This window comes from Pseudorasbora parva, chromosome 18 (genome assembly GCF_024679245.1).
Source record: "Pseudorasbora parva isolate DD20220531a chromosome 18, ASM2467924v1, whole genome shotgun sequence".
In the NCBI taxonomy this organism is placed as follows: domain Eukaryota; kingdom Metazoa; phylum Chordata; class Actinopteri; order Cypriniformes; family Gobionidae; genus Pseudorasbora; species Pseudorasbora parva.
The window spans coordinates 23,275,820-23,302,824 of record NC_090189.1 but is presented as its reverse complement, the minus strand read 5'-3'; the positions used below and the strand labels follow the sequence as shown (position 1 = coordinate 23,302,824).

The window sequence follows — 27,005 nt, the reverse complement described above, 5'->3', positions numbered from 1 at the left end:
ATCTTTATTGTTATCTTATAGCCATCGTCCTTGGTTTGAACAGGCCTTTAACTATGACATAATTTAAGTTTTTGGGTCAACTATGCCTATGTATTTTTCACCTTGTATTTTGTGTCTCCCGCTACATGACACTCTTCTTTCTTCATTCTTCAAGTGTTAAGACGTTACCAGCGCATAACAGCCACATTTAAAATATCACAGCAACAAATCACTGTTTCTTGCAGGACAATTAGTCTGCATCATCAGCCTGAGCAACATAATCCCCAGCAATCCACTGAAGTGTGCTGGATTTAAATCATTTATTTGTCAAGGATGTACAAGCCAACATCCACATCATTATCTCCAGTTTCAAGCCTACAGGGTTTCATTATGTAAAATTGCTACATGAGAGAGTGGCTTCAAGTTAGTGTGGCACTGGTCTCATCATCGCTGTTCTTGATGGCTGTTATTTTTCGCCATTTCTTATCATGAATCATTGCCTGTACCGAGTGGAGCAAATCCTCCGATCAAATGAAAAATGTTTGCGTGTAATTGAGGTCAGAGCTGGTGCGTACAGTTAGCCGGCTTTAAAACCACACTCCCATGCCGTTTGTGCTGCTATGCCTGTGCAATGTGCTGAGCAGATTCTTTGTGTGTCTTTTTTACTAGCAAATCATTGACGCTGCTATGCTCAGCTCCACACTGACCAGGATGGGAAGCGGAGGTGAGAACGGACGTGTGATGGCACATGACTTCCCCAAAGCGGCACAGACTCTGCCATGTATGGGCCAGGCGGCCGCCATGGGCCTCAGCACCACTGGGATGTAAACGGCCATCAGCATCTCTGAGATCAGGGGACATCAAGAGTGGGAGAGAACGTGAGAGACACTGCAGCGTACAGCTCACCTTCCACTAAAGTACTGCCAAATGGATTCATGGACACACTTTTGTCTCCAAATGAAATTAGATAAGGAGGGAGGAAAATTACTTTTCTAATAATAAGATAAGCAGTTGTAGTGTCTTTTTTGTGTGTGTGTGTGTGTGTGTGGAACTTCTTCGGTGCAATAAGGAGACCATGCGTGAGGTTTTTTTATGAAGCATCATTTTTGAGAAAACTGAGTTTTACCTCAATCCCATAAATTACAGACAATTGGACTACGTTTTTCCCAAATCACAATTTTCCAGTTGCACTTAATTCATTTTTTTCCGTCTGACTTATGATGTATCTTTGACACCTATCTCTGTGAGAGGATCATTTTTACCAAAATATTCTTCAACCATAGTTACACATTATTTTTTATCATAGTGTAGTTCAGGTTGAGTGTGTAATGTCTGTGTCACTAGCAGTATTGCAAAATAATGACCTCTGTCTCCGTGCATTGGTTAGACAAACATATCTCATCCCATTCAAGTGGGTTAGGATGCACACTTTATAGTGCTTACTAAATAGTTGCATATTAATCTGGGAAAGGAAAAAGTATCTTAAAGATATAGTTCATCTCACCCACATGTCCAAACCTGTATGACTTTCTATTTTTTCCGCAGAACATAAAAGAAGATATTTTGAAAAATGTCTACCCCCCCAACACCTGGGTCACATTTTTTCTTTTACCCCAAATTTAAAACACATCTTCAAAATATCGTATCTTATGTTCCAGAGTACAAACAAGCCATACAGGATTGTAGTAAAGGATGACATAATTTTCATTTTAATTTTCACTTTAACATTGAAACGATTAAACACTTCCCCTTTAAGTAAAAATTATAAATTAATGTTTTTGTTTAATGTCATCCCATGAAAAAAAGGAAGTGTGCTACATCAGTCTGTCAGCTTTACTGCACAGTCGTCAAATGTCTTCCTTTCCAACCAGTTTGATTGGCAAGCCTCTCCAGGGGAGGTGAGTTCTTCCATAGGTGCGGAGAGGCTGATTACCAGTCCCGTCATTGTTACTGCTGTAGTCTCTCGGATCAATCACCGCTTCCCTACCCATGCTGCTCAATATAGTCTGAGAGTTATAGATGTCAGAGAGAGAAAATGGGGTGTAGTAGACTACGCATGCAGCTTTTTGTGTTGTTCTGCCACTTCCGTTCTGTGTTCATTTCCTTGTTTACATGACATTTTTTTTGTTGAAGTAGCTGATGTGTAAAGTACATCATTCCCACACTAAACGGCTAATGAGTTGTGATGGTAACAGACTCAAGGGCAGCATGATCCCCCAGCAGACCATCTACTTAGAAACCCTAAAACTTCTGTAATAATATTGTCATTTTAATAGCAGTTGAAATATTGTCGTGTAAACAACGATTCCATGAAAAGCATTTTATGGAAATCTGCCTAACAGCTGACACGGGGACAACAACATAAATTGCTCGTGCTGTGAGATTAATAGCCTGACTCTAACAGTCCTTTTGAGAGGAACAAAGCACGCTGGCGACGGCTTGTTTGCTTGTTACTTCAGTTGTTGCTTTATGCTCCAATAATATGAACACACTTTTGGATGCATAGACGTAAAAGAAATGATGTCATTTGCAAAGGATGATACTCAAACCTATTTGCATCTTTAACTGACTTTTTGAGATTTGAGGTGCCACATCAGGCCTTGTGTTTCTCTGCCAGACTGCACGCACTGATTCAAGCACAGGATGCGGGATGGATGAGATGAACTCTAATGGACCTGATTGTCAGACACCATCAAGGAGCACAGGTAAAACTGAATGTCAATACTCGAAGCACAAGATCTTCATTCAGCCATTCAGGAGAACTATCTCTGAGGCTCAGTGGCGAGCTTTTCTCTGTTTGTATCCTTCCTCGATACTTTGCCAGTGGACCTTCAGCAGTCCTTTACGTCGTCTGTCCTTTTTATTGTCGATTCCATTTGTACAAAATAGAGAGAATCAACCAGAACATGACGTGAAACATTTGTGCTGACAAAACACGGTGCTTTGTGGCCTTTGTTTTCCATTCTATGGGTTATTTTGTTTCATTTATTATATTTTGAATTATTTCTGGTCTTGTATTTAAAGTGAAATTCTGTATTTAGATGCTTTTTTGTTGGTTTCACACTTCTAAGTTTCAAATAGGGCTGTCAATCGATTTATCGATGTTAATCGAATGAATCACGATATGCTGATTAATTCATTAAATTAATCGCATACTGTGTATTTCCATGTTTGCTGAGAAATAAAAAATAATTTGTAATTAATTAATTAATTGTTTGCAAATGCATTATTGTGGCATGGCATCATTAAATAGACATTACACAAGTGATTTATATATTGTCAATAAGTCAGTATATTGTTTCTTCCATATCATTGAACATAAGCACACACGATTCATTTTGCAGTTGATTTGTCAATTGGGGAACATAGAAGTTTACTATTACTCACTATTTCTATCACACTAAATGAACTTATTACATTGACAGCCCTAGTAATACAAAAATTTCCCCTTTTTCACATTCACCTCACAAAATACTTTTTAAAAACAGCAGCAAGATGTAATGGCAAGAACCAACATGTTGATGAGGAGTATTCGAAAATAAACTTTTCTTACTGAGCCCTTTTTGTATTCTATCTTTTTTACATTTGTCTATCTTTTCTCTTCTTAGCTAGTTAAAGCTGCAGTCCGTAACTTTTTGCACTATAGCGGTTAATAAACAGAACTGCATGCGTCTTGCAGAAGAACATTGCAGCCGGAGCTACTTCTCTCTGTTTATGTCTATGACGAGTCACGCAGGGACTGTGCTCCTCCGCAGCGGTACCTACCAGACTGGTCTGAAATAATCCCAATATACACACTTATTATAAGTGTACCATAATGATTCAGGGTAAGACAAAAGAACGTTTTGGAAAATTGATTCATGTTGTACCTTCTCATTTTATAATTTTTGTAAATCTTGAACACAGAAAAAGTTACGGATGGCAGCTTTAATATTTGCATGTGTTTTAAGAATGAATGGTACCAGAATCTACAGAGTCAAGTCATCTACCGCTTGTCTTTCAGCTCAACGTCATCAGATGAATTCGTGTTCACGACTGAGGTGCCCTGATACATAACATCTTGTTTGAGCTCTGTTGGCTCTCAGAGTGCTGTATTGATCTCGATAAATGCCACATTTGTTCTCTTCCTTCTGTTTTCCCTATAGGCTTGGCCTTTCACTCACTCAATCCCAGCTCATGTTCAAGACAAAGAAAGTGCCAGAGGCTTTTGTGCATTTGCAAAGTGTTCAGAAATTTAGCTCTATCTGAACTCGTCTAATTGTGTGCCTACAGCTGAAGCTGAGAATTTTTGGATGGTTACTGAGGATGTGCCTAAATTTAAGACCCAGTTTGAGTTGCAGTACTGTTTGGTTACACTGATGCAGCTGAAACTACATGAGAAATTAATTGGTCAGGTCTGCATATGTCTTGCTTGGATTTAGATTTGAACACATTATCTAACCATTTGCTCAAAATCTGCAAAACAAATACGAAGTAGTTAGTAGACCTATTTCTGGAAAAACTTGCATGGCACATTAATTCACATCCTGCTCTCAAGCATGCCCTCTCAAAGTTTCTTAAATCCATCAGAATAGAAAGGAAAAAATCCCCAAATGCACTTACAGTTGCAGGATAAAGTACGTGGACCACTTGCAGAATCTGTGAAAATTTAAATAATTTTAACAAAATAGGAGAGATCATACAAGCTTTTTATTTACTGTCCTGAATCAGTTTAATTGCATATCAATAAATAAAAAAATTGCATATAGTCCACAAGACAAAAAAAAATACAACTTTTTTTTTTAATTACTCCGTTTGAAGGTTTATGTACTATTCGTTCTTAATACTGTGTTGTTACATGAAATTCTCTCTTTCTTTTTTTTTTCTTTTTTTTTGTGATGGTTGTTCTTAAGTCCCTTATTTGTCCTGAGCAGTTAAACTGCCTAGTGTTCTTATGAAAATGTTTCCAGGGTCTGCAGATTGTTTAGTTTTACAGCATCTTTCACGTATTTGAACCCTGCAGCAGCGATTTTGAGATCCATCTTTTCACACTGAGGACAGTTGAGAGAATCAAGCACAACTGTTAAAAAAGGTTCAAACATTCTGATGCTCCAGAAGGAAACGCAATGTATTAAGAGCCAGGGGTGAAAAACCTTTTGAATTTGAAGATCAAGGTAAATTGGTCATTTTGTCTTGCAGTAAATATCTTCTGTTGCTTATGAAGGGCAGTACTAAATGAAACAAATGGACATCTTCATCCTGTTCAAAAGTTTTCATCCCCGGCTATTAATGCATCTTGTTTCCTTCTGGAGCGTCTGCACATTTTTCAACCTTTTTAAATAGTTGTGTGAAAAGATGGATCTCAAAATTATAGTCACAGCAGAAGAGGGTTAAAATATGCAAAATATCCTGGAAAACTCCAACCTGAATACTTTTCTGAAAAAAAAATTGGGCAGTTTAACTGCTCAGGACAAATAAGAGACTCAAGAACAACCATCATGAAACAAAAAACAGCCGTGGATCATTCAGGTAACGACACGTAGTATTAAGAATCAGTAATTCATAAACCTTAGAATTTTTTTGTTTGTCTTGTGGACTATCTATAATATCTTATTCTGGACAGTACTAAATAAAAAACATGCATTTTGTATGATCCCTCTTATTTTGTAAAAATTATTCACAGTTTCACAGATTCTGCAAATGGTTCTCATACTTTTTCTTGCAACTGCATAATGGCAGAACAGCATAACACAATCATAAACAGACTCGCCTCCTCAGAGACTGCATGTCTGAGCTTTAATTATGCTATACACATTATTTGCATGTATTTACCAAGGAGATGCATAACGAACGGTCAAGGTTTGACTGGTTAATATGACAAACCCCCTGCTGGTACATGCTGAAACTACACCATTCTGGGGTCAAAAGTCACAAATAGTGAAATTTGAATGTTTTTAAAAGTGAAATGTGTGTGTAAAAATGGATTGGGCTCTTATGGACTTGATTGAACTATACACTATACTGGATTTCCAAATGTAATATTATCATTGACATTGTTATAAAAGAAACGGCCATTGATTTATTATTTACTCTCTGAAGCAAAGATTGTACAAAGCGATAGCAACCTATCATGGATTGAATGCTATTTTTAAATGTCTATATTACAAAGGTCACACAACACAGGGCTGTTTTAAGCCAGACTGATGCTTCACTCAGAACTTTATCATTCTGTAAGCAAACCCCCCCCCTCAGTTCTCCTAAAACGGTTGCCATGCCAACCCATGCAATTCCATGCCTTAACTTGGGAAAGAGCCTCAGTGTTACCAACTTCGGTCCGTAAGCTGTTTTTCACATCATTTATTTCTCCTGCTCTCATATTCAAACAAGCAGATTGCCTTTGAATCATTTTATGAGGAGCTAAGTGAAAATAAAAACATGAACACTGATATCAAAGTGTCCAGCTTCGGCGTGTTTAGTAATGATCTCTCATGGATGCATTGCATTTAAAGATAAAAGGCTTGATTATCTAACCCAAGAGCTGCATGTGACTCATACAAAGACGAGAGGGGGTTATGCATAGTCAAGTCACACATACAGACATCAGACCTCCAATGGATGACAAGCACACTGAGGTCTGATATCTGACAATCATAGCGACCATAGTTTGGCTCATGTCATTAATGATGTTAATTCATGTTGATTGACATTGCCATCTGACCTGCTAATAATAACCTCATCCAGTGGTGTTCTGTTATCAAAGTGATGTTTACTATACCTATCTGTCGTATAAAAAAGAAGCCTAGATGTCATGTGTGCGGCAGAATTGTTTTTCAGAGCTCGTGTGGGAGGCTGCAAGCAAGAGTAGTGCTGCGTTTTGAATGATCATGGTAATTAGTGCAACGCACACACTGAACAAAAGCCATCTTAAAAATGGGACATGCACAGACAAATTAAAGCAGTGTATTACTATGAGTCATGTTTTTCCATTCTCTATCTCGGTTTCAGTTGGCTAATCTGACATTTTATCTTTTCCTGCACAAATAGATGGACAGGGAGGAAAATGTATGATGGGACAAGCCCAACAAATCTACTATATCACAGGATTTCGCTGCTTAAGACAGAATGGAAAAATAAAATGAGAGGTTTATAGGCTCAAGCATCTGCCATTTAGAGTATTGATTTGACTGAATCTACAGGTAAGGAATAAAAAAGAACGGATGTTGGTCCTTTTAACCCAAACAGCATAAATATAACCTATTTGGCCCCCGTCTGGAATCTAATGATTTTCAAATGTCTTTCAGCTCCTTCTTTTATCATATAATCACACTAAACATTCTGTTGATGGAGCAGCAAAGTGGGGGTGGGAGGATCCTATTTCACCCCGTGTGACTTTTTAAAATGGATAGTTTAAAGAAAAGGCAACTTTATCACCTGGTTTGACTTAAGACTTTAGATTACTCTTGAACAGTATTCAATAGCAAGGTTGAAGCTGTGTTTTCTGTCCTTTAGTCTGCAGTGACATCAACTGGGCATTTACAGAACTAGCCTGTAATATTTTGTTCTTTTCTCCCTGCCTCTCTTCCCCTTTTTTGTTTTGTTTTTTGCCATTTTGCAACTGGGTGTTTTTTCCCCCATTTTATTTATTTATTTATTTATTTATTTTAACACAAAAAAAAAAAACTTAAACCCCTTAAGAAATTCAGTGGAAAATGTGGTTATGTAGCCAGTGTCTAGGGACTTTTGTGTGAACACACTTGCTCTAGGTAACCAGTCTCCAGGTGGTCTGCTCTATTTTTTTTTAAAATGTATATTATTTTGACACACCCAAAAGTGCATCAGAACAACTGCTTACAAATCTTGTTCTAACAGGTTACAGTTACACCAGTTGTGTCACTGTAATGTTGAAGGGACACTGAGTGTTTAAATCGAGGTGCCTGCCTAGCCTACAACGACCAATGATGCGTCAGAGTTCTCCTTTCTCATAAGAGAATCAAGCATATCGTGATCCTTCTCTAATCTGAATGGAGAACATAGTTGCAAAACAACAAACAACATATCAAATAGCACTGAGAGGGATTAAAGTTTAATGAGTTTAGGCCTGCGCGGTGATCAAAATATAGCACGCCTTCTAAACTGTCTCTTTCAATATATAAACAACACTTCACAGTAAACTGTTTTTTTTTTCTTCATCTCTGCTCAAGCCCGTTATAAGCCAAACTGGTTCTCCAGCTTTCAGGGAGAAACTTCTTATGTCAGCACGTGAAGCAATCACCACAGGAGTGTCAGGTGTCTGCAGATAACAAGTAGGCCTAGCCTATATTGCAGGATATAAATTAATATATTAATTCTGAATAGCAACATTGAAATGAAAGCTTTAAATAAATAAAAACACACTCTCAATTTAATTTCTAGCATTTATCGTATTAATCATTCACTCATCATATCGTACAATCATTTTTCATATTGTAGGCAGGTCGACGTCTTCCCCCTTTATTAGATTTAATGTCATGTTTAAATAGGAAGTTTTACGTGTGTTTGGGTTCCTCTAATTGTATTAAAAGGAAGGTTATTACTGCGTATCTAGTGACAACGGCTCGCGCGTTATTAGCCTATGTGTGTGCCTGAGTCAACGAGGCGCTGCTCGGGCGTGGCAGATACCTGCTTTGCTCGTGTCCGTGTTTGCGTGTGCGCGCATCTCAGGTATCGTATCTTCCTCTGCTGCCGTGCTGCGGTTCGTTAGTTCAATGAATTTACGCACGCGGGTGGCTTATCTGTCAATTTCAAATGAACCGAATGTTTATCTCAGTTCATTCTGATACAAAATAATGTTTTTGTTTTGTTTTTAAATGGCTTCATTTCGATAAGTTTTAACCCGCCGTTTAAATAGTGAGTGTGATACAATGAAGGACATACACCTGCCATCCGATTCATGTATCAACGGTAAGAGAGTTTGTTTGTTTATTACCCACCGTCAGTAGCCTAATATAGCCTATCTTAAATTGCAACTTGTTTTGTTAATGTAGGCTATGCTATTTATGTGATTTGTGCGTTTGTCTGAGCTCAAAGCTGCTTTAGAATACTGTTTCGTCATTGATTAATAACTGCAGAACAAATTAATAAGGCACTTAACATTTTTAATAACTAGTCTAATAACTAACGATACGCTCGGATTAACGAATAAATAAGTAGCCTAATAGTGCTTATAGTTGAATGTGGTAGTTCACTATTCGCTAATCAATATGGTGCTATTTTTGTCATACCTCTTGGAGAACTAAAAGACCTATACAGATTCATAATTAATGTGAATAAGGAATAATTATTTCTAAAGTGAAGATAATAGTAACTCACTATATGACTCTATTAGCCTACCAAATCCTTCTAATGGAAACCTAAGTAGGCTATTTCTATACTCTTAATGACTGAAGTCATTGTACACTTTTGAAATTTTTGTAAGGTTTTGGATCAATAACTAAATTATGTTAGTTGTAATTGTAATTATTGCACATTATTGTAGTTTTGGTCTGGACTCCTGTGTTCTTATTTGGAAACTATGTGAATGACATCATGCTTCTTTATTGTATCTGATGTCAGCTTTTCAATTAATGACAGATGACTGTTTATGCCCTCAACTTTGATTGCATTGTTACCTAAAAACTCCTAAAAACGTCTTTTAAAAAATAAAATAAAAAGTTTATATACATTTATAAATGTAGATGCTTTATAAATGTAGATGCTTTAGAAATCAGATGATTATGGTTGCCATTATTATTAAAGTGGTTACTGTCATAGCTGTGATGTGAAGTGCATGGCGATAAGGATATAACAGAAAACTCTCTGGTTACACTTAATTTTAAGGTGATGTAGTTACATTGTACTGACTTGAATAGATACTGAGTAATATTAATTATGTACTTACTATAGAGTTACAGTAGGGTTATAGGGTTAGTTACATAATTTACTGTTATTACTATAGTAAGTACATCTAGAAATGTGTAACTGTCACCTTAAATAAAGTATTTTACACTTTATTTTAAGTTGTTATGGTGTAATTATATATTTAAGGGGGGGGGGGGGGGGGGTGAAATGCTGTTTCGTGCATACTGAGCTTTTTACACTGTTAAAGACTGTTAAAGTTTCAAAAACTAATGTTGGACGTTTGATTAATTTAGGTTTCTCACAAGTTTGGAGAGTTTTTTCAAAAATGCGTTGACTTGACATTAATAGACCGGTAGGTCCTTGTATGGGCCGTACGGGCTCTTCTCCCGGTAGGGTGTGCGGGCGTGACTAGAGCGAGAGAGGAAATGCACGCCCATAAACACTGCTCTCACGCTGCAGATCCAGTCGTCCGTGAACACTAATGTCGGTTATAGTCCGCACCGCGCTCCACTTCATTCCTCCACTTTAACATTAAGCGACTTCAACGCTTCAGCACAGCATTCCGGGAAGGCAGCGCTGCATTTGAACCGATTTGAACGCAGAAATGACGGGAAGCTTCACAACATCGCTTTAGTCGCGTCGCAAAGTGGATCTCCACCGTTCACGGCTGTCAGGACGTTACCAAATCATACCAAAGAAGTGTGTTTTTGACGGAGCGGTCCCAGCGATAAAGGTTCGGTCCTGCTTTGGAAGCAGCCGGTGAGTAAAACTGCTTCAAATGTCTGTGCTGTTGGCTATCGTCGCGTGAGTAAACATCAGTAAACGACACGATCGCGTGCTTCGTCATTCAAATGCGCTAACAGACTCTATTGTTGTAACTTATAACCAATGAGATCATCTATGTATAACGTTACACTAGTCTGACGTGCAAAACCGTTTTGCTTGCTACTGCTAAGGTTTAGTCGCATACAATAGTCCATAAACCGAATCATGTCCTCATAAACTGCGAGTAAACACACACAAATGTTGACAGTCCACTAAATACAGTACATACCACAGAGACAGACGTCCTGCCGTTGCTGTTTCTCCTGTTCAATTTATTTCAGCCTCCGAATGATTCTGGATCATTATCTGTATTAGCTGAGCTGGATAGCTATGGGTTTCTCCACGCTTGAGGACGTCACCGCTTTGTGCGCGATCATCATTCTTTAGCTCCGCCCACACGATACGCCTTCAGGCGCTCGTTTTTTCCCCGAAAGACTCGGTACAGCCCATATTTCTTTTATAAATATAATAAAACTAAAGACTTTTCGGAGATATGAAGGATGCAATACTACTCTATAGGTACTCAAGATTGACATGAGATTGACTGAAACTGAGTGTCTCCCCCCCCCCCCCCCCCCCCCCCCCCCCGTTTAAGTACTGAGTAATACTAATTAACTACCTACTACAGGGTTAGGAAAGGGTTAGGATTTGTTTGAGGTTTAGTTGCATGTAATTATGCATAATTTACTGTTATGTTACATGTAACATATGTAACAAGGACACTCTAAAATAGGGTTACCATAAAGTAGAATCAACTCTTTAATACAATATAACAATGAGAAACACATGAGATCTTAGGAAATAGAATGAGACTGAACACTGAACAAAGGAAAGAATGAAACACAGGGAGAAATCAAGGGAAAAACAGACCAGGTGTAAATGACTATAATCGAAATCCATAGAAACTGAAGAGCAGGAAAACGGAACAAAAGAGAACAGAAAAATTGAGACACAAATCAAAACGAGACCTAAACCTGACAGTTGTGTAGCTGTAGTTAGATCCTTTATAAACCTGAATAAAAATCAAACAGCAATTCTGTAACTGTATTTTTCAACCTAATATTTAAAATAGACTAAATAAGATTTTATATACTTAAAATCTGAAATAAAAATGAACAAAAGGACAACCTTGAGTAAGTTCATTGCCCCCTTTTTTCCATGTTGATTAAGCTGTTTCCTGTCACTAAAATATATATAACGTGAATAAGCTGTTGAGAAAAATGTACTAATCATTTTTGCCTAACTTGTAACATTCAGTTCCGCTCTCTTCTTTTGATCAGGTTCAGTAAGGATCTTCTGTTCCACGTCCGCTTCTGTTTGTGTGTTTGACACGAGTGTTGGCAACACATCTTTTAACTCTACAGTCAACACGGTAGTTCTCGCCATTAACAAATGGAGCAACTACAATTTCTGGATGGGCTTGACACTGGCCGTGCTTTCAGCTTTCCTCATAGGTGGAAGTATTATCCTGAAAAAGAAAGCTTTGCTGCGTTTGGCCGGTACTGGGGAGACAAGAGCAGGTCAGGTCATTTACATCAATATTTACATAATACAAAGACTACATCTTATTCTGACAAAATAAAGCCTGTTTGATGTTTGTCCTTCAATGTTCAGAGTCTTAGACCATTTATAGCATAGCAGAGTATTTGGTTTAATGCTAATTATTTTACTTGACTGAATAGCAATTGCGAAATTGGTTGAAACCGGTTCCTTCTTTGTTTGTGCATGGCTCCAATTCAGAGAATTACCGGCTGGCTCTGTTTCAGGATCCTTAATAAATGTTCTTTAATGTCTGTTTAGCTGAGGGAGGTCATGGGTACCTGAAGGACTGGCTGTGGTGGGGAGGCCTTTTGACAAGTAAGTGTAATGCAAAGCAGCTGTAAAGCATCTTCCTTTTAATGATTTCCAACAGACGTGGTTAACATCCTGCATTTGTTTTTTAAGTGGGTGGAGGTGAAGCAGCAAACTTCACAGCGTACATGTTTGCTCCGGCCACAGTGGTGACCCCTTTAGGAGCTCTCAGTGTTCTCATCAGGTAACGGCACACCCTTATTTACTCTCACCAGCCGTTTGTTTTACAAGCCTGTGAGTGAGAGGACCGGTACATTCTGTAATATTTATGACTATAATGGTAAACATCCTGAATTATAGTATGTTTTGTGCAGTTAAATCAAATTTAGACCCCAAGTAATTTGTGTTGTACAGTACTGACACTTGTGGGAATGTGGTGTTATGAATATTAAACAGTTTCATATTTTCTTCAAAACCTTGCTTTGGTTTTCATTTTTACAGTTTTCTACCAGTAAAAAGTTTGCGGTCTGTAAGAATTTTTCATATTTTTATGCTCATAAAGCCTGCGTTTATTGATCAAAATACAGTAAAATAGTTATATAGTGAATTAGTATTACAATATAAAATATATTATAATGTTTTCAAATGTTTCCTGTGATGGCAAATTTGAATTTACATCAATCGTCACATAATCCTTCAGAAATCATTCTAATATGCTGATTTGCTGCTCAAGAATCATTCCTTATTATTATTATCAATGTTGAAAACAGTTGAGCTGCTTAATATGTTTTTTATTTCTTTCAACCTGAACAGAAAGTCCAAAACAGCAGAATTTATAAAAATAAATATACATCTTTTGTAAAAGGATAATACTCTTCACTGTTGCTTTTAAAAAGTTACATCATTTGAGGTCCAAATAATGTAATTTCTCTGGGAAATGTCATTTTAACAGATACTAGATGTTCAATTGACGATATCAACAAACATTCATCGTGGGATTATGATTATTATAAACACATACAGTCTTGTTCAAAATAATAGCAGTACAATGTGACTAACCAGAATAATCAAGGTTTTTAGTATATTTTTTATTGCTACGTGGCAAACAAGTTACCAGTAGGTTCAGTAGATTGTCAGAAAACAAACAAGACCCAGCATTCATGATATGCACGCTCTTAAGGCTGTGCAATTGGGCAATTAGTTGAATTAGTTGAAAGGGGTGTGTTCAAAAAAATAGCAGTGTGGCATTCAATCACTGAGGTCATCAATTTTGTGAAGAAACAGGTGTGAATCAGGTGGCCCCTATTTAAGGATGAAGCCAACACTTGTTGAACATGCATTTGAAAGCTGAGGAAAATGGGTCGTTCAAGACATTGTTCAGAAGAACAGCGTACTTTGATTAAAAAGTTGATTAGAGAGGGGAAAACCTATAAAGAGGTGCAAAAAATGATAGGCTGTTCAGCTAAAATGATCTCCAATGCCTTAAAATGGAGAGCAAAACCAGAGAGACGTGGAAGAAAACGGAAGACAACCATCAAAATGGATAGAAGAATAACCAGAATGGCAAAGGCTCAGCCAATGATCACCTCCAGGATGATCAAAGACAGTCTGGAGTTACCTGTAAGTACTGTGACAGTTAGAAGACGTCTGTGTGAAGCTAATCTATTTTCAAGAATCCCCCGCAAAGTCCCTCTGTTAAAAAAAAGGCATGTGCAGAAGAGGTTACAATTTGCCAAAGAACACATCAACTGGCCTAAAGAGAAATGGAGGAACATTTTGTGGACTGATGAGAGTAAAATTGTTCTTTTTGGGTCCAAGGGCCACAGGCAGTTTGTGAGACGACCCCCAAACTCTGAATTCAAGCCACAGTACACAGTGAAGACAGTGAAGCATGGAGGTGCAAGCATCATGATATGGGCATGTTTCTCCTACTATGGTGTTGGGCCTATTTATCGCATACCAGGGATCATGGATCAGTTTGCATATGTTAAAATACTTGAAGAGGTCATGTTGCCCTATGCTGAAGAGGACATGCCCTTGAAACGGTTGTTTCAACAAGACAATGACCCAAAACACACTAGTAAACGGGCAAAGTCTTGGTTCCAAACCAACAAAATTAATGTTATGGAGTGGCCAGCCCAATCTCCAGACCTTAATCCAATTGAGAACTTGTGGGGTGATATCAAAAATGCTGTTTCTGAAGCAAAACCAAGAAATGTGAATGAATTGTGGAATGTTGTTAAAGAATCATGGAGTGGAATAACAGCTGAGAGGTGCCACAAGTTGGTTGACTCCATGCCACACAGATGTCAAGCAGTTTTAAAAAACTGTGGTCATACAACTAAATATTAGTTTAGTTATTCACAGGATTGCTAAATCCCAGAAAAAAAAAAATGTTTGTACAAAATAGTTTTGAGTTTGTACAGTCAAAGGTAGACACTGCTATTTTTTTGAACACACCCCTTTCAACTAATTGCCCAATTGCACAGCCTTAAGAGCGTGCATATCATGAATGCTGGGTCTTGTTTGTTTTCTGACAATCTACTGAACCTACTGGTAACTTGTTTGCCACGTAGCAATAAAAAATATACTAAAAACCTTGATTATTCTGGTTAGTCACATTGTACTGCTATTATTTTGAACAAGACTGTATAAAGAATATCTCATGCTCTGATCTATACCTTGATCTACTGAAGTCACGAGATCATATTTGAATCCCTCGAATGTTCCTCTCTCAATATGAGAGTGAATTCCCGTAATGGCCTTTTGTGTTTCTTTCTGGTGTTTTCATTGGAAGTAAATGGCAAGGTAGTAATGTCAATGTTTATTTACTCTTTAGTGCAGTGCTGTCCTCCCACTTGTTTGGAGAAACAATGAATCTGCTAGGAAAACTTGGCTGCGTGCTCAGCATTCTGGGAAGCACTATAATGGTCATACATGCACCTGAAGAGGAAGAAGTGACGACACTAACAGAAATGACAGCGAAACTGCTAGATCCTGGTAAGTGTTACAATACCTTCAGTTTATAAACCGAAAACACATTGTCATGCATGGACAACAACAGGTTTTCTGCTTCTCCTGAAGGTTTTCTGGTGTTTGCCGGCATCTTGCTGGTCACTTGCATGATCCTGATCATCTACGTCTCTCCTCGCTTCGGTCAATCCAACATATTAGTCTACATCAGCATCTGCTCTCTGCTCGGAGCGTTTACCGTGTCCTCGGTCAAGGGCCTCGGCATTGCGATCCGCACCATGTTCTCCGACCTTTCGGTGGCCCGTCACCCTCTCACCTGGATTCTTTTGCTGACCTTAATCGGATCCATCATCATCCAGGTCAACTATCTGAATAAGTCGCTGGACACCTTCAATACGCTCTTGGTGTACCCCATCTACTACGTCTTCTTCACCACCGTGGTCCTGAGCACCTCCGTGATTTTGTTTAAAGAGTGGGGTGCCATGTCGGGAGTGGATGTGGTGGGCACCATCGGGGGCTTCTTGGTGATCGTGGTCGGGGTGAGCATGCTGCACCTCTTCAAAGACTTGAACTTATGTTTTGATGATCTTAGGAGCAATCTCTGTCAGCCGCTAGGCCAGGAGAGCCCGTCGAAGAGAGAGGACAAGCACATCCTCATAGAGAACATAGAGAGCCTTCCGCCCATGAGAGAAGAAGGCCCCAGAGTCTTCATCATCAGCTGAGATTGTATCATATATAATATATATATATATATATATATATATATATATATATATATATATATATATATATATATATATATATATAGGAATATGCAGTTTAGAGTCTCACTGTCTTAAATGTTCATTTCCCCTGCTGAAGGCTGTTATGTGACGCAGTAGTTTGGATTGGCTGCTGCCGAGTACAGCGATGACGCCGACATTTTCTTCCAAAATACTATTTTTCTGTTGTGACTTGAACTTTGAAATATTTAAAGATTGAAACAGCATACAGAACACAAGGCAGCAGGACTTCAAATCTTGCTGCCGAGAGCTACCGCATCATTTACACAATATTTAGTCATCTTTTTTTCTTGGATGCAACTATGTGGGTAATCTTTCAGAGAAATATCTTGAATTAGACCAGCAGTCAAACTGCATATATTTATTTACATAAATATTTGAATGTAAAAAAAGAAGCACAGGACACATTTCACAGGAAATATAGTTTGGCTTCAAAGGTGTAAAGGTCAAAACATTAAACATTTCAATAATAATTTTTAAAAAAAATGTTGCCTCTACCATAAAGCAGTATCATATTCAGTGTCTGACTTGTCATATTTATTCAGGTTTAAAAAAAAATTCCTCTGCATTGCGGGTTATTTGAGACTGTGTTGCCAGAGAAGTGTTCTGTAAATTGGATACTAAACATGAAGAGAGACACGTCGAGAAGACTGTATTTACCTTTTAAATCATTGACCAGAAGAGCACTGGGTCCAATGACTCTGTCAACAGAACTGGAACCTGTGTAACAGTTGGCATCTGTGTCTCTCAAATTAGCATTTGATTTGAAGTGAAAAGATCAAAGTCTTTTAGGATGACTTTTATGTTTTAATGTTTAAAAAAAACATCTACAGTGATCACTGTGAAACATTTGAATTATTCATGGAATTTCTCTGAGAAATCCTTGTCCTAGTCATAATTGAATATAAAGTGCCTATTCAAATTATTATATGCTTAGGAAGAACATTTAAGATTTTTTTTTTTAAGTAAAGTATACAGAATTCATTATTTTTACAATTTTTGTCAATTATATTTTTCACAGTGTAAGGAGCTGCACCACACAGGCAGATTTCATACCTAAACTGGTGCAAAAGTGCAAAATTGTCTTTCTCATTTGCACCAGTAGATGGCAACCTCTTCACACAGTCAGTCCCAGATCAGCCTGTCATTCAGGTCTCCAAAACTGACTTAACAGCCTATATTACACTTTTGCATGGGTGTGCCGGAAAGTTGCTCATCAAGTTGCTCATGTGCTTAGGGTTGCAAGACAGATAGTTCATCCAAAAAGGAAAATGCTGTCATCATATACTCACCTAAAGTTGTTCCAAACCTGTATGATTTTATCTGCTGAAAACAAAAAGAAGATATTTTGAGGAATATGGGTAACTAAACAGTTGATGGACCCAATCTTTTTTTCTTTATAACCTCATAAATACTGCCTGTAAGTCACCTCTCTGTCACCTCTCTACTACAATCTTGGCCTATCCCTCACTTGAAAAAGCTTCCAGATCACTGATGATCATTGGTTTTCGCTTTACCACTGCTTTCTTCAAATTCCACCAAATATTTTAAATGAGATTTAAATCTTAAGACATACAGGCCACTCAAGAACATTCTACGACTGAGCCCTGAACCAAGCTGAAGTAGATTTGGATGTAGACTTTTGAATGGCTCTCCTTCAGGAAAGTCCATTGGACATTCAGTCTCTGCACCGAGGACATTACCATCTTTGCCAAAATGGCGTGATACTTCAAAGAACTCATGATGTCCTTCATACAGTCAAGATTTCACTTCCTGCATTAACAAAGCACCCCCACAACAAGACTGGACCACCTTCTTAGCATATTCAAATCTGCTTTTTATGTTCTTATTGTTCAAGGGATGTCCCAACATTAAGGCTAAGCTTGTTTAGTGTTCTTAAACTCTTGAAATGTTTTTTTTTCCCTCCATTCATCAGGTCATCTTGCAAGTCTTTGGCAGTAAATTGAGGGTTTTAGGGTTTTTCTAAGCTCTGATCAAACATTGTATTTATGATATTGTGCTTTCTTCAAAACCCTCAAGGGTTTTCTGGTACAAGAAGTCTTAAACTTATGAATAAGGCTGAATAATTTTGATTGCAACTATGAATGTCCATTTAACACAAAATATAACAAAATATCAAACCAATTGGTATTTAAAATTAATTCATTATATTTAAGGGTTACTTCAGCGATTATCATATGACTTTGTATCAATAGAAACCCTGGAGTATATTCGAATGATTGTGCTCCCCCTCCTCATATCCCCCTGAGACGAAAGATTTATGCATTTTATTTCTGGAAAAATTCCTCCCATGACGCAAATGCCAATTTGCATCATGGGAGGAATTTTTGGCCAGAGGCTAAAGACTACAGCCAGCAGAGAGAGCTATTTCCACATGTTTTCAACTCGCACATGGGGGATGGGAGATCACACTTACAGCACTGCTCAGCTGCAGGCATTCATGGAAGGTGCGGCCGGAAAAGCAAAGTAAGTGTTTCGACTTCTCAAATGAATTCCTATGAAAGTTAAGCTTCCAAAGGCATGAACTGAAAACGCGCAAGACTGAAAATGCTGTAAATCTATCCCGCGAGTGTGGTCATGTTTACCTCAGCTCTCATGATGAGAGCTCATTCAGCTCATCACAAATGTATGTAATTTGACTGTGACACTCCCCCAGCGGCTAAATCAAATACTTAAACAGACACGTTCAGTTTTTCAGTTTTTAATTGTAGTGTCTGTTTTTTAACTGACCTGATTTTATGAAAATGAACGCGGTTGTGGTGGGAAAGTGAAAGTGGTCCACGGTCCAGTCACAGTGAGGCCCCGATCACACCGAACGCGTTTTTCAGGTTCGAAAACGCCCTTTTTTGGTCGGCGTTTTTTCATTCAAAAAAAAGCAGCGCTTTAATGTTTCTAGGCAACCCCCGAATCACCTGTACTGTCAGTCAAATCCTGGTCAAATCAATGTAACGGCAACACAACGGAAGGCCCGCCTCTTCATTCATTCGATTGGACAACAGAAAATAAACGCGATGACGTTGGGCGCTTTTCCGCTCAGTGTTGACTTTTTTCAACTTCATGCGCTCCAAGCGCTCCTTCAAAAACGCGAGGCGCCCAGAGCGCATAAGCAGCGCGCATAACGCTCTCTGCCAATTAACCGAAATCCATTCAAAAAAGGCGCCTCTCGCTGCAAAAACGCGTTCTGTGTGTTCGGGGCCTGATTCAGTAGTGGTGGCTTTGGGAGTGGCCTCGTAGGGCAGCGAAGTATTCTGGGAATTGTTGGCTTTCATCCCCATGAGATAAAAATACATTTTCTGTCTTTTCTCAGTCTAGAAAGCACCAAATAAAAAAAATATTTCACATTTCTATTGCATTAATGACCCAGTTTAAATACAGATTATCTTCCCAGCACTGAAGTACCCCTTAGTGCTTTTCCTGGGTCCTCAAAGTGCTTTACATTTAGAGGGGGGGAATCTCCTCAACCACCACCAATGTATATATTTTAAAAAGGGCAAACTTTTCAATCTTTTCACAAAATTAACTTTGTAGGTTTAGGTAAGTTTGTAAGTAGGCTATATATTATAATTAATAACATATTCGTTGTTATTGTGACACCATATATTGTTTTCAGTCTTTAGTGGAACATGTTCATAAATCATTGTGACACTTGGCTAAAAAAATGACAAAAATGTTTCAGAAAAGTTACTCCTGAGAAAAGCTTTTTTTTTTTTAACGCCATTTGTTCTCAGGTGCCACTTGGTTTTGGTATTTTGCCTCTAATGCCGTAACATTTATGGAGGACTAAAATGTCCCAAATGATGTCCAAATACTTTGCGGCCAGTTGTTAAGACAAATTCCTCAAACGTTTGGCCAATAAACAAGAAGTTATGGTGATAATTTTGTCCCATATCACAACTGAAAGCTGACCAAACACAACAAAGTGTGTACTGTAAGCCATTCCTCCCTGTTGTGACAGTGTGAGTGAAGTCATTTGATCCAGCTGCAGGACAGAGGCCATTTCATTTATTAGGGACAGCAGTATGACTGAGTTTAAATGCTTTCTATTGTTCTATTGTGCTCCTCCACTCACTCACCCACACACATGCACACACGACACAACAGCATCACTGCAAGAACAGGACATTTTCCTGGATTGTGGAATACATGGAGATGGACACAGAAAGTTCAAGGGAGAGAGATATAACCATCATTTCCTGTTGTAACACCCCTACAAATAGATTCCTCATCTACCAATCAGTGTTCAACAAACAGGTATTGTGACAGAGACCACACCTATCACAGGCATCAGCACGTGGAGAAAAGAGCGAGAAGGTGGAGAACAGATACAAAGAGCCTGGGTGTAAGAGAGACTCGAGAAAAAAAGTGGAAGAGAAACCCAGGCGCTGTTTCAAAAATCTGAATGCGATTCATGTGCACACTGTTGGAAAGTGTACAGAAATTATAGATCAGCAACATAACAAGGACTCACTGTGTGAGGAAGGGAGAGACACAGAACAAAGTGTGGAGGATGGACACATGGCTGAATGAAGTCCAGAAGCACCCAGCCCTGTATGTTTTGTGCTGTTCTGTAACCTTCAGGATTCTTCACAGGTTCCTGCAGAATGTGCCCAGCCCCGGCATAGTGGACACAGACCCATGGAGGACGTGGAAATGGAGGAACCTCTCAGTGTCAATCGTCCACTCGCTGCTCACTGGCATCTGGGCCATCACTTGGTGAGTTGTTCATTTTTTCCCACCAATTTAAATGTATCTTATATTGTATATATTAAAATGAAAGTGAAGATGAAAGTTTTGTTGTCTTTGTTGCTTCACATTAATGCTATATAGTTTTAGCATTAATGTGAAGCAACAAAGACAACAAAACTTTCATCTTCACTTTCATTTTAATATATACAATATAAGATACATTTATGTCTCAAGAATATATTAGATAAATTTACTTGAGGCAAAATAAGATGATAAAACTTATATATGCAGTACATATTGTAATACTTAACATGTCTTGAATTTTTGTCGATTTATGCAAAAAAAGTTTTCAGGTTTATGCTTAAAATGAGAAATCTGAAACGTTTTTAAATTAAATTAATTAAAATAAGTTTTATTATTCATCATTTAATATTTGAACAATATTATTAGACATTTAAAAAAATATATCTAATAAACTAAAAATATCTAATAAATTGTGTATTTTAAGGATGTTTAGATATGCACAGGTTCAGTTCTCGAGGACGTATAGAATCAAAGCATGTTATAGAGGTTGTGTTGAAATGTTAATATCTTGTGCTTATTGTTGTATTGTTTGCACTTATAGCACTGTCTAGTATTAATAAACACAATTTATTGAATGTTCACGAAAAGCACTTAACATTCAGTTACAGATCTTTCAGTTTAGAAACAGGAAAAACCTGCTGGACCGGCATGGATTGAGAGAATGAATGATTGTGTAACTTACAAGTAATTACAACACCATTGTAATTATCAGCGAATGAATCACTTCATCCCCCAAACCAAGCAGAGTTTCTATCAGTAATGGACTTTTTTCACTCTTTTTTGAAGTTCTATTAACAATTTTTTCCTCTTGTGGTCATTGAAGCATATATATATATATATATATATATATATATATATATATATATATATATATATATATATATATATATATATATATATATATATATATATATATATATATATATATATGTATATGTATATATATATATATATATATATATATATATATATATATATATATATATATATATGTTTTCTGCATCCCTCTGCCCCCCTAACTCTTGGTTGGTTCCTATCCCATCCAGAGATACGGGGGAAGTGCTCTGGGTTTGGGCCAGATTCAGAGCTCGGAGCCCTCCCTTTGGAAAGCACGTCAAATGAACTCTTTTACCCTATCTGATTATCAAGTGCGAACTTCTGACCTGTTTTATTTTCTTTAGTTTTTGTTACCGAGCACATGTATGCTCTATTTTTATTCTCTTGTTGACATAATAAAAACCTGCATTAACCTGTGTGTGTGCCGACAGTGTCATACAGCATCCTGTGATGGTGCATGAAATCCACTCAACCTACACCCCTTCATCCTACATGCTAGTCGTCGTCTCATCTGGTCAGTAAACACGTCATCATATCAGAAACACATTGGACTAACATGCAATAAAAAAAACAAGGAGCCTAGAACCTTGACACTACTTGTACAACTTGCATCTCATTTATCTGATGCTCATATTCAAGCAGTTAGAAAACTCAGTCCTGCCTCTGGTCTAATGATAAAACTTTAAGCCGCCATGCGACTCAGGTCTTTCGAATAATGTTGTAGAAAATGATTAACACCCTAAAGCTGTGCATATATTACATATGTATACTATGTGAGAATAGATGTGTGTGCGTATTTATGTATGTGTATATACACCCATCAGGCATAACATTTTGATTATAATTATGACATTATGAAGTGACTGACGCTGATTATCTCTTCATCACGGCACCTGTAAGTGGGTGCTGTATATTAGGCAGCAAGAAGTGAACATTTTGTCCTCAAAGTTGATGGGTTAGAAGCAAGAAAAATAGACAGCAGGATTTGAGCAAGTTTTGACAATGGCCAAAATGTGATGTGGCTATATGACTGGGTCAGAGCATCTCCAAAACTGCAGCTCTTGTGGGGTGTTCCCGGTCTGCAGTGGTCAGTATCTATCAAAAGTGCTCCAAAGAAGGGACAGTGTGAACCGGCGACAGGGTCATGGGCGGCCAAGGCTCACTGATACACGTGGGCAGCGAACGCTAGACTGTGTGGTCCAATCAAACAGACAAGCTACTGTAGCTCAAATTGCTCAAGAAGTGAATGGTTCTGATAGAAAGGTGTCAGAATACACAGTGCATGCATACATTATATATATATTACACATATACATATTCTCGCATAATTATATACATAATTTGTATTCTTATTATCCATAACCATTCAAACGTTTGGCCTTGGTTCATGTTTTAGAATGAATTGAAAGACATATCTAATGTTTGCCAAGGCTAAAATTATTTGTTCAGTAATACAGTACAAACAGTAATATTGTTAAATATTTAAAAATGATTATATACAAAATGTAATTTATTCCTTTGATCTAACGCTGCATTTTCAGCATCACTTTCCTTCAGAAATCATGTTGAAAACATTTGTGCTGATTAATGTTTTTATTATAATTTTTTATGGAAACTGTTGGCAATTTTTTTTCCCAGATTCTGGTAAATAGAAAGCTTATATCATGTGGATGGAAACTGTAGAATTCAACTGGTGTAGAAAATTGAACCCTCTTATAACAAAACTATGTATTTTAATGATTTTGTCAATTAATTCAACATTGATCTCCTTCAACAGGGTACTTCATTCAGGACGCTGGTGACATTATTTTTAGTGGGTACGCAAAAGCATCTTGGGAGTTTTTACTTCACCATGTTATGGTAAGTCAATACACAGGTTAGATATAAGGCCATGAAAAATATTATGGGAAGAAAGTGCTGGGCAAAGTCATAAAAAGTCTATTATTTAGACCCGGATAATGTCTCAACTTGTTCCAGATGAAAAACTTGAGATTCAGAACAAAGATTCTTGAGAATTGAGTTATTGATTTTGGACACAGATTAGAGTGGGCTCAACCTTAATACTGAAATGGTGTGTGTGTGTGTGTGTGAACAGATCCAACAATTGATTACACATCATTCCCAGTATACTCAAGGGAAATTTGAAATTTGCAAGTTGAAACAAGGTGCAATACTGACAAACAATTCACTTGGATACATAAGATTGTCTAGATACATAGGTGTAGAGAGCAAACTCTTTATTTATTAGAGCAAATTAGGTTGAAAGACAATACAGTCAAAAACATTGTTTTCATGCACTTGTACATAGTGAGATTTTGGCCTATTTAAATTGTGTTGTTACAGATTAGAGGAATAGAAAACATGCATACATATATGGAGTGATAAAAAGAGATATCCAAAATCACGTCTTTAAAATCATTGGACTAATATGTCAACAAAATATGATTTTATTATATACATTGCCATTCAAAGCTTTTGATCGCTAAGATTTTAATGTTTTAGAAGAAGTCTCTTATGCTCACCAAGGCTGCATTTATTTGATAAAAAATAAATTAAATTAATAAATTAAAAATGAGACACTGAAGACTGGAGTAACGATGCTGAAAATACTGCACTATTTCAGAAAACATAATACAAAAATGTTCACAAGTCTTAATGTAATTAATCAACGGGAAATGTGGTGATGTCCATCAGTTGCATTTTTACCCCTATTGATCTTGTCCTGCCTAACTGTAAAGCTCTCGTCTCTTTTCCTGTAGGTGATCTGGTGTTTCCTGTATGCCGTGTTCACACATCAGTATGTGGCGGGTGCAGTGGTGGCTTTATTCGTGGAGGTGAACAGCGTATTCCTGCACATACGTTTACTGCTCAAACTGGCTAAGGTGGCCCAAAACTCTTTAATCTACACCATTAACAAACTGTTGAATGTGGTGACTTACGTGACCTTCCGGCTTGGGGCACAGTTTTACCTCACCTGGTACCTCATACATCACTACTCGTCGCTGGATCATGCTCTCTACTTCCTGATAACCATGATGCTCATGAACATCATGATTCTCATCTACTTCTACCGCCTCCTCCGAACCGACTTCTTCAACAAGCGGCGTCCTCACAGCACTGTTCCTAAATTTGCTGAGGACTAAACCAACAGATGCTTCCATAAATCAAGGGCTGCATTCAAGTGACTGTTAACATTTATCCACAGGATATCTGAACTGAACAGATAAACCACACCAGAGATGGTCTGATGCCAGAGACATTTAAAACCTGTTAAATAAAACATGATTTTTTTTTTTTTTACAAAAAGGTTTAAAACTTAAACTCAATAAACAACTTTAAACTCAACAAGGTACATAGTAGCCAGTCTGTTACAGATGGAGTTTTAAACTGCTTAAGTCATTTTCAGCACACATATATTTTGCTTTTCCAGTAAATGTATCTTGATTAAAGAATGTTTAAATGTTTGGATACCAATACTAATAACTTTTTGTTGTGTAGTGTATCCCAAGGAAAGGGTCATCTTCATCAAAATATTTGAATTAGCTACAATTTATTAAAAGCATTTACTCAACGGTAGCTGTGAGGCAAAACTTGTCAGATTCTAATACGAAGTAATACTACTGATATGAAGCTTTGCAGCCAAATGCAGAAATTAAACCAGCCTTGTAAATTCCTTCTGAAAGAGCGCTTAAGGGGAATTCAACCTTCAAAGAAAATGATTTGAGTGATGAATATTTGTCCTATTAAATTATGCATTAGGTATGAAGCGCTCTCAGCAAACACAGCTATCTCTGTTCTGTAGAAACCGCAAAGAGCACCACTTCATATTTCCCTGAACACATAGTGGTAGCAATGTTTATTTAATTATTTAATATATTTATCCTCTATTCAAATATTTAAAAAATGTATCAAGAATTTAACATGCAAAAAAAAAAAAAAAAAGTTTTGGAAATGCTTTACTTTTAAATCCCATTTACATTCTGTTATCGTAAAGAAAATGCAAGTACTGTTCCAACAAAAAAATGTCTGGAATGAAACAATTACTTTTTGCAAAATTTTTGTTTGCATTTCAGATTTGATTCATGAGTCTAGTTTACCATATTCTATATAGTGACTCATTCTGCAACATTAACTTAGGGTTAAAATTAAGGAATCATGATTTTTATTTTTTAAACAGAAATCATGACATGATTCTCCTGTGATTCTGAACTACTAAACAAAATAAGTAATTTACAAGAGGTTCTGACAAAATGTTTAAAAAATTGCATTTAATTTATGGCTTAATGACTTGCTCATAAATACTTGTTTCATTTCTGGATGAATCCACATTTTTGAACAAATCTCATGTTAATAAACGTATTGTTATTGAATCAGTCATTTGCAACAATGTGATCGAAACAATTGTTATTTGAAGCTCCAAGTTACTTTGCTTTATATTGATCAGTGTTTATATCCAAACCATAAACCTTTCTCCTTAAAGTGTGACCATACTGTGATGTTAAAAAAAGACTGTTTGTGAAGCAGTTTCAAATTTGTATGACACCTTCTCTCTGGATCAGCGGAAACAACATTTAAATGCTGTTGTTCTGTTGTGATTGTCAAAGGTTTAACACACAGAAGAATTGTCATTTAGGAATGAACTTGCGATTTTAACAGTTAATTATGCAGCTCTAGGTTACATGAACTTAAAACTGCACTTCGGTTTAAGGTTTAAAATAATCAAATATATCTCACTCTGCAGTAGCACCACAGGCCCTTCAGGGGTCATACAGTTCATTTTCAATCCAATGCAAATCACTCACACAATCACCTAAACTAAAGGATTCCTTGCCAGTAGATAGCATTGCCATAACAGGATTTTTTTACCTCTCCATTTCTCCTCACAGAGGAAAACAAAAGTATGCCACTGTACCATTTAATATTTCACCCCTAAAAATGTTGCCATGCACTCTACAGACAGCAGCAATAATTCAGAACCTAACTGGGCAGGATGAATCTAACAGGGAACAGTAATTAAATCAATCCATAACCCCATGTCATGGTGCACAACTTCAATTCTTATAATTACAACGATTCCAACAATACATATAAGATTAATGATGATTAGATTTGAATGTCAGAATATTACCCTGCTGATACTCTAGCTTTATTATACAAAAACTTTTTGGGTAC

General features: G+C 37.3%; 3 protein-coding genes across 4 annotated transcripts in view; all 3 read left to right on the top strand.

Moving 5' to 3' along the window:
• The window catches only part of gria1b (glutamate receptor, ionotropic, AMPA 1b), a 60,978-nt gene extending 57,442 nt beyond the window's left edge, over window positions 1-3,536 (top strand). For both annotated transcript variants that reach the window (XM_067423363.1, XM_067423362.1), the window contains exon 16: window positions 649-3,536. In XM_067423363.1, the coding sequence (XP_067279464.1) occupies window positions 649-807 (159 nt within the window). In that variant the 3' untranslated portion in view covers window positions 808-3,536. The remainder of the gene's footprint in view (window positions 1-648) is intronic.
• A 5,040-nt stretch (window positions 3,537-8,576) lies between these two features.
• Window positions 8,577-16,145, top strand: nipal4 (NIPA like domain containing 4). Its single transcript, XM_067423370.1, has 6 exons — window positions 8,577-8,898; window positions 11,940-12,179; window positions 12,460-12,516; window positions 12,604-12,694; window positions 15,290-15,450; window positions 15,535-16,145. The coding sequence occupies exons 1-6, from the start codon at window positions 8,859-8,861 to the stop codon at window positions 16,143-16,145; spliced, it is 1,200 nt and encodes a 399-aa protein (XP_067279471.1). The 5' UTR covers window positions 8,577-8,858.
• A 4,146-nt stretch (window positions 16,146-20,291) lies between these two features.
• tlcd1 (TLC domain containing 1) lies at window positions 20,292-26,942 on the top strand. The gene is made up of 4 exons (XM_067422988.1): window positions 20,292-20,939; window positions 22,265-22,347; window positions 23,611-23,693; window positions 24,593-26,942. Exons 1-4 carry the CDS (start codon window positions 20,734-20,736, stop codon window positions 24,974-24,976), a joined length of 756 nt encoding a protein of 251 aa, XP_067279089.1. The 5' UTR covers window positions 20,292-20,733; the 3' UTR covers window positions 24,977-26,942.
• Window positions 26,943-27,005: the final 63 nt, after the last annotated feature.

Excerpts from the sequence above, each read along its gene's own strand:
- nipal4 (XM_067423370.1), top strand. The coding sequence starts at position 8,859 with ATGAAGGACATACACCTGCCATCCGATTCATGTATCAACG. Across the intron at positions 12,180-12,459 it reads TACTGGGGAGACAAGAGCAG|CTGAGGGAGGTCATGGGTAC; the intron begins GTCAGGTCATTT and ends ATGTCTGTTTAG. Across the intron at positions 12,517-12,603 it reads GTGGGGAGGCCTTTTGACAA|TGGGTGGAGGTGAAGCAGCA; the intron begins GTAAGTGTAATG and ends TTGTTTTTTAAG.
- tlcd1 (XM_067422988.1), top strand. The coding sequence starts at position 20,734 with ATGGACACATGGCTGAATGAAGTCCAGAAGCACCCAGCCCTGTATGTT. Across the intron at positions 20,940-22,264 it reads GGCATCTGGGCCATCACTTG|TGTCATACAGCATCCTGTGA; the intron begins GTGAGTTGTTCA and ends GTGTGCCGACAG. Across the intron at positions 23,694-24,592 it reads TTTTACTTCACCATGTTATG|GTGATCTGGTGTTTCCTGTA; the intron begins GTAAGTCAATAC and ends CTTTTCCTGTAG.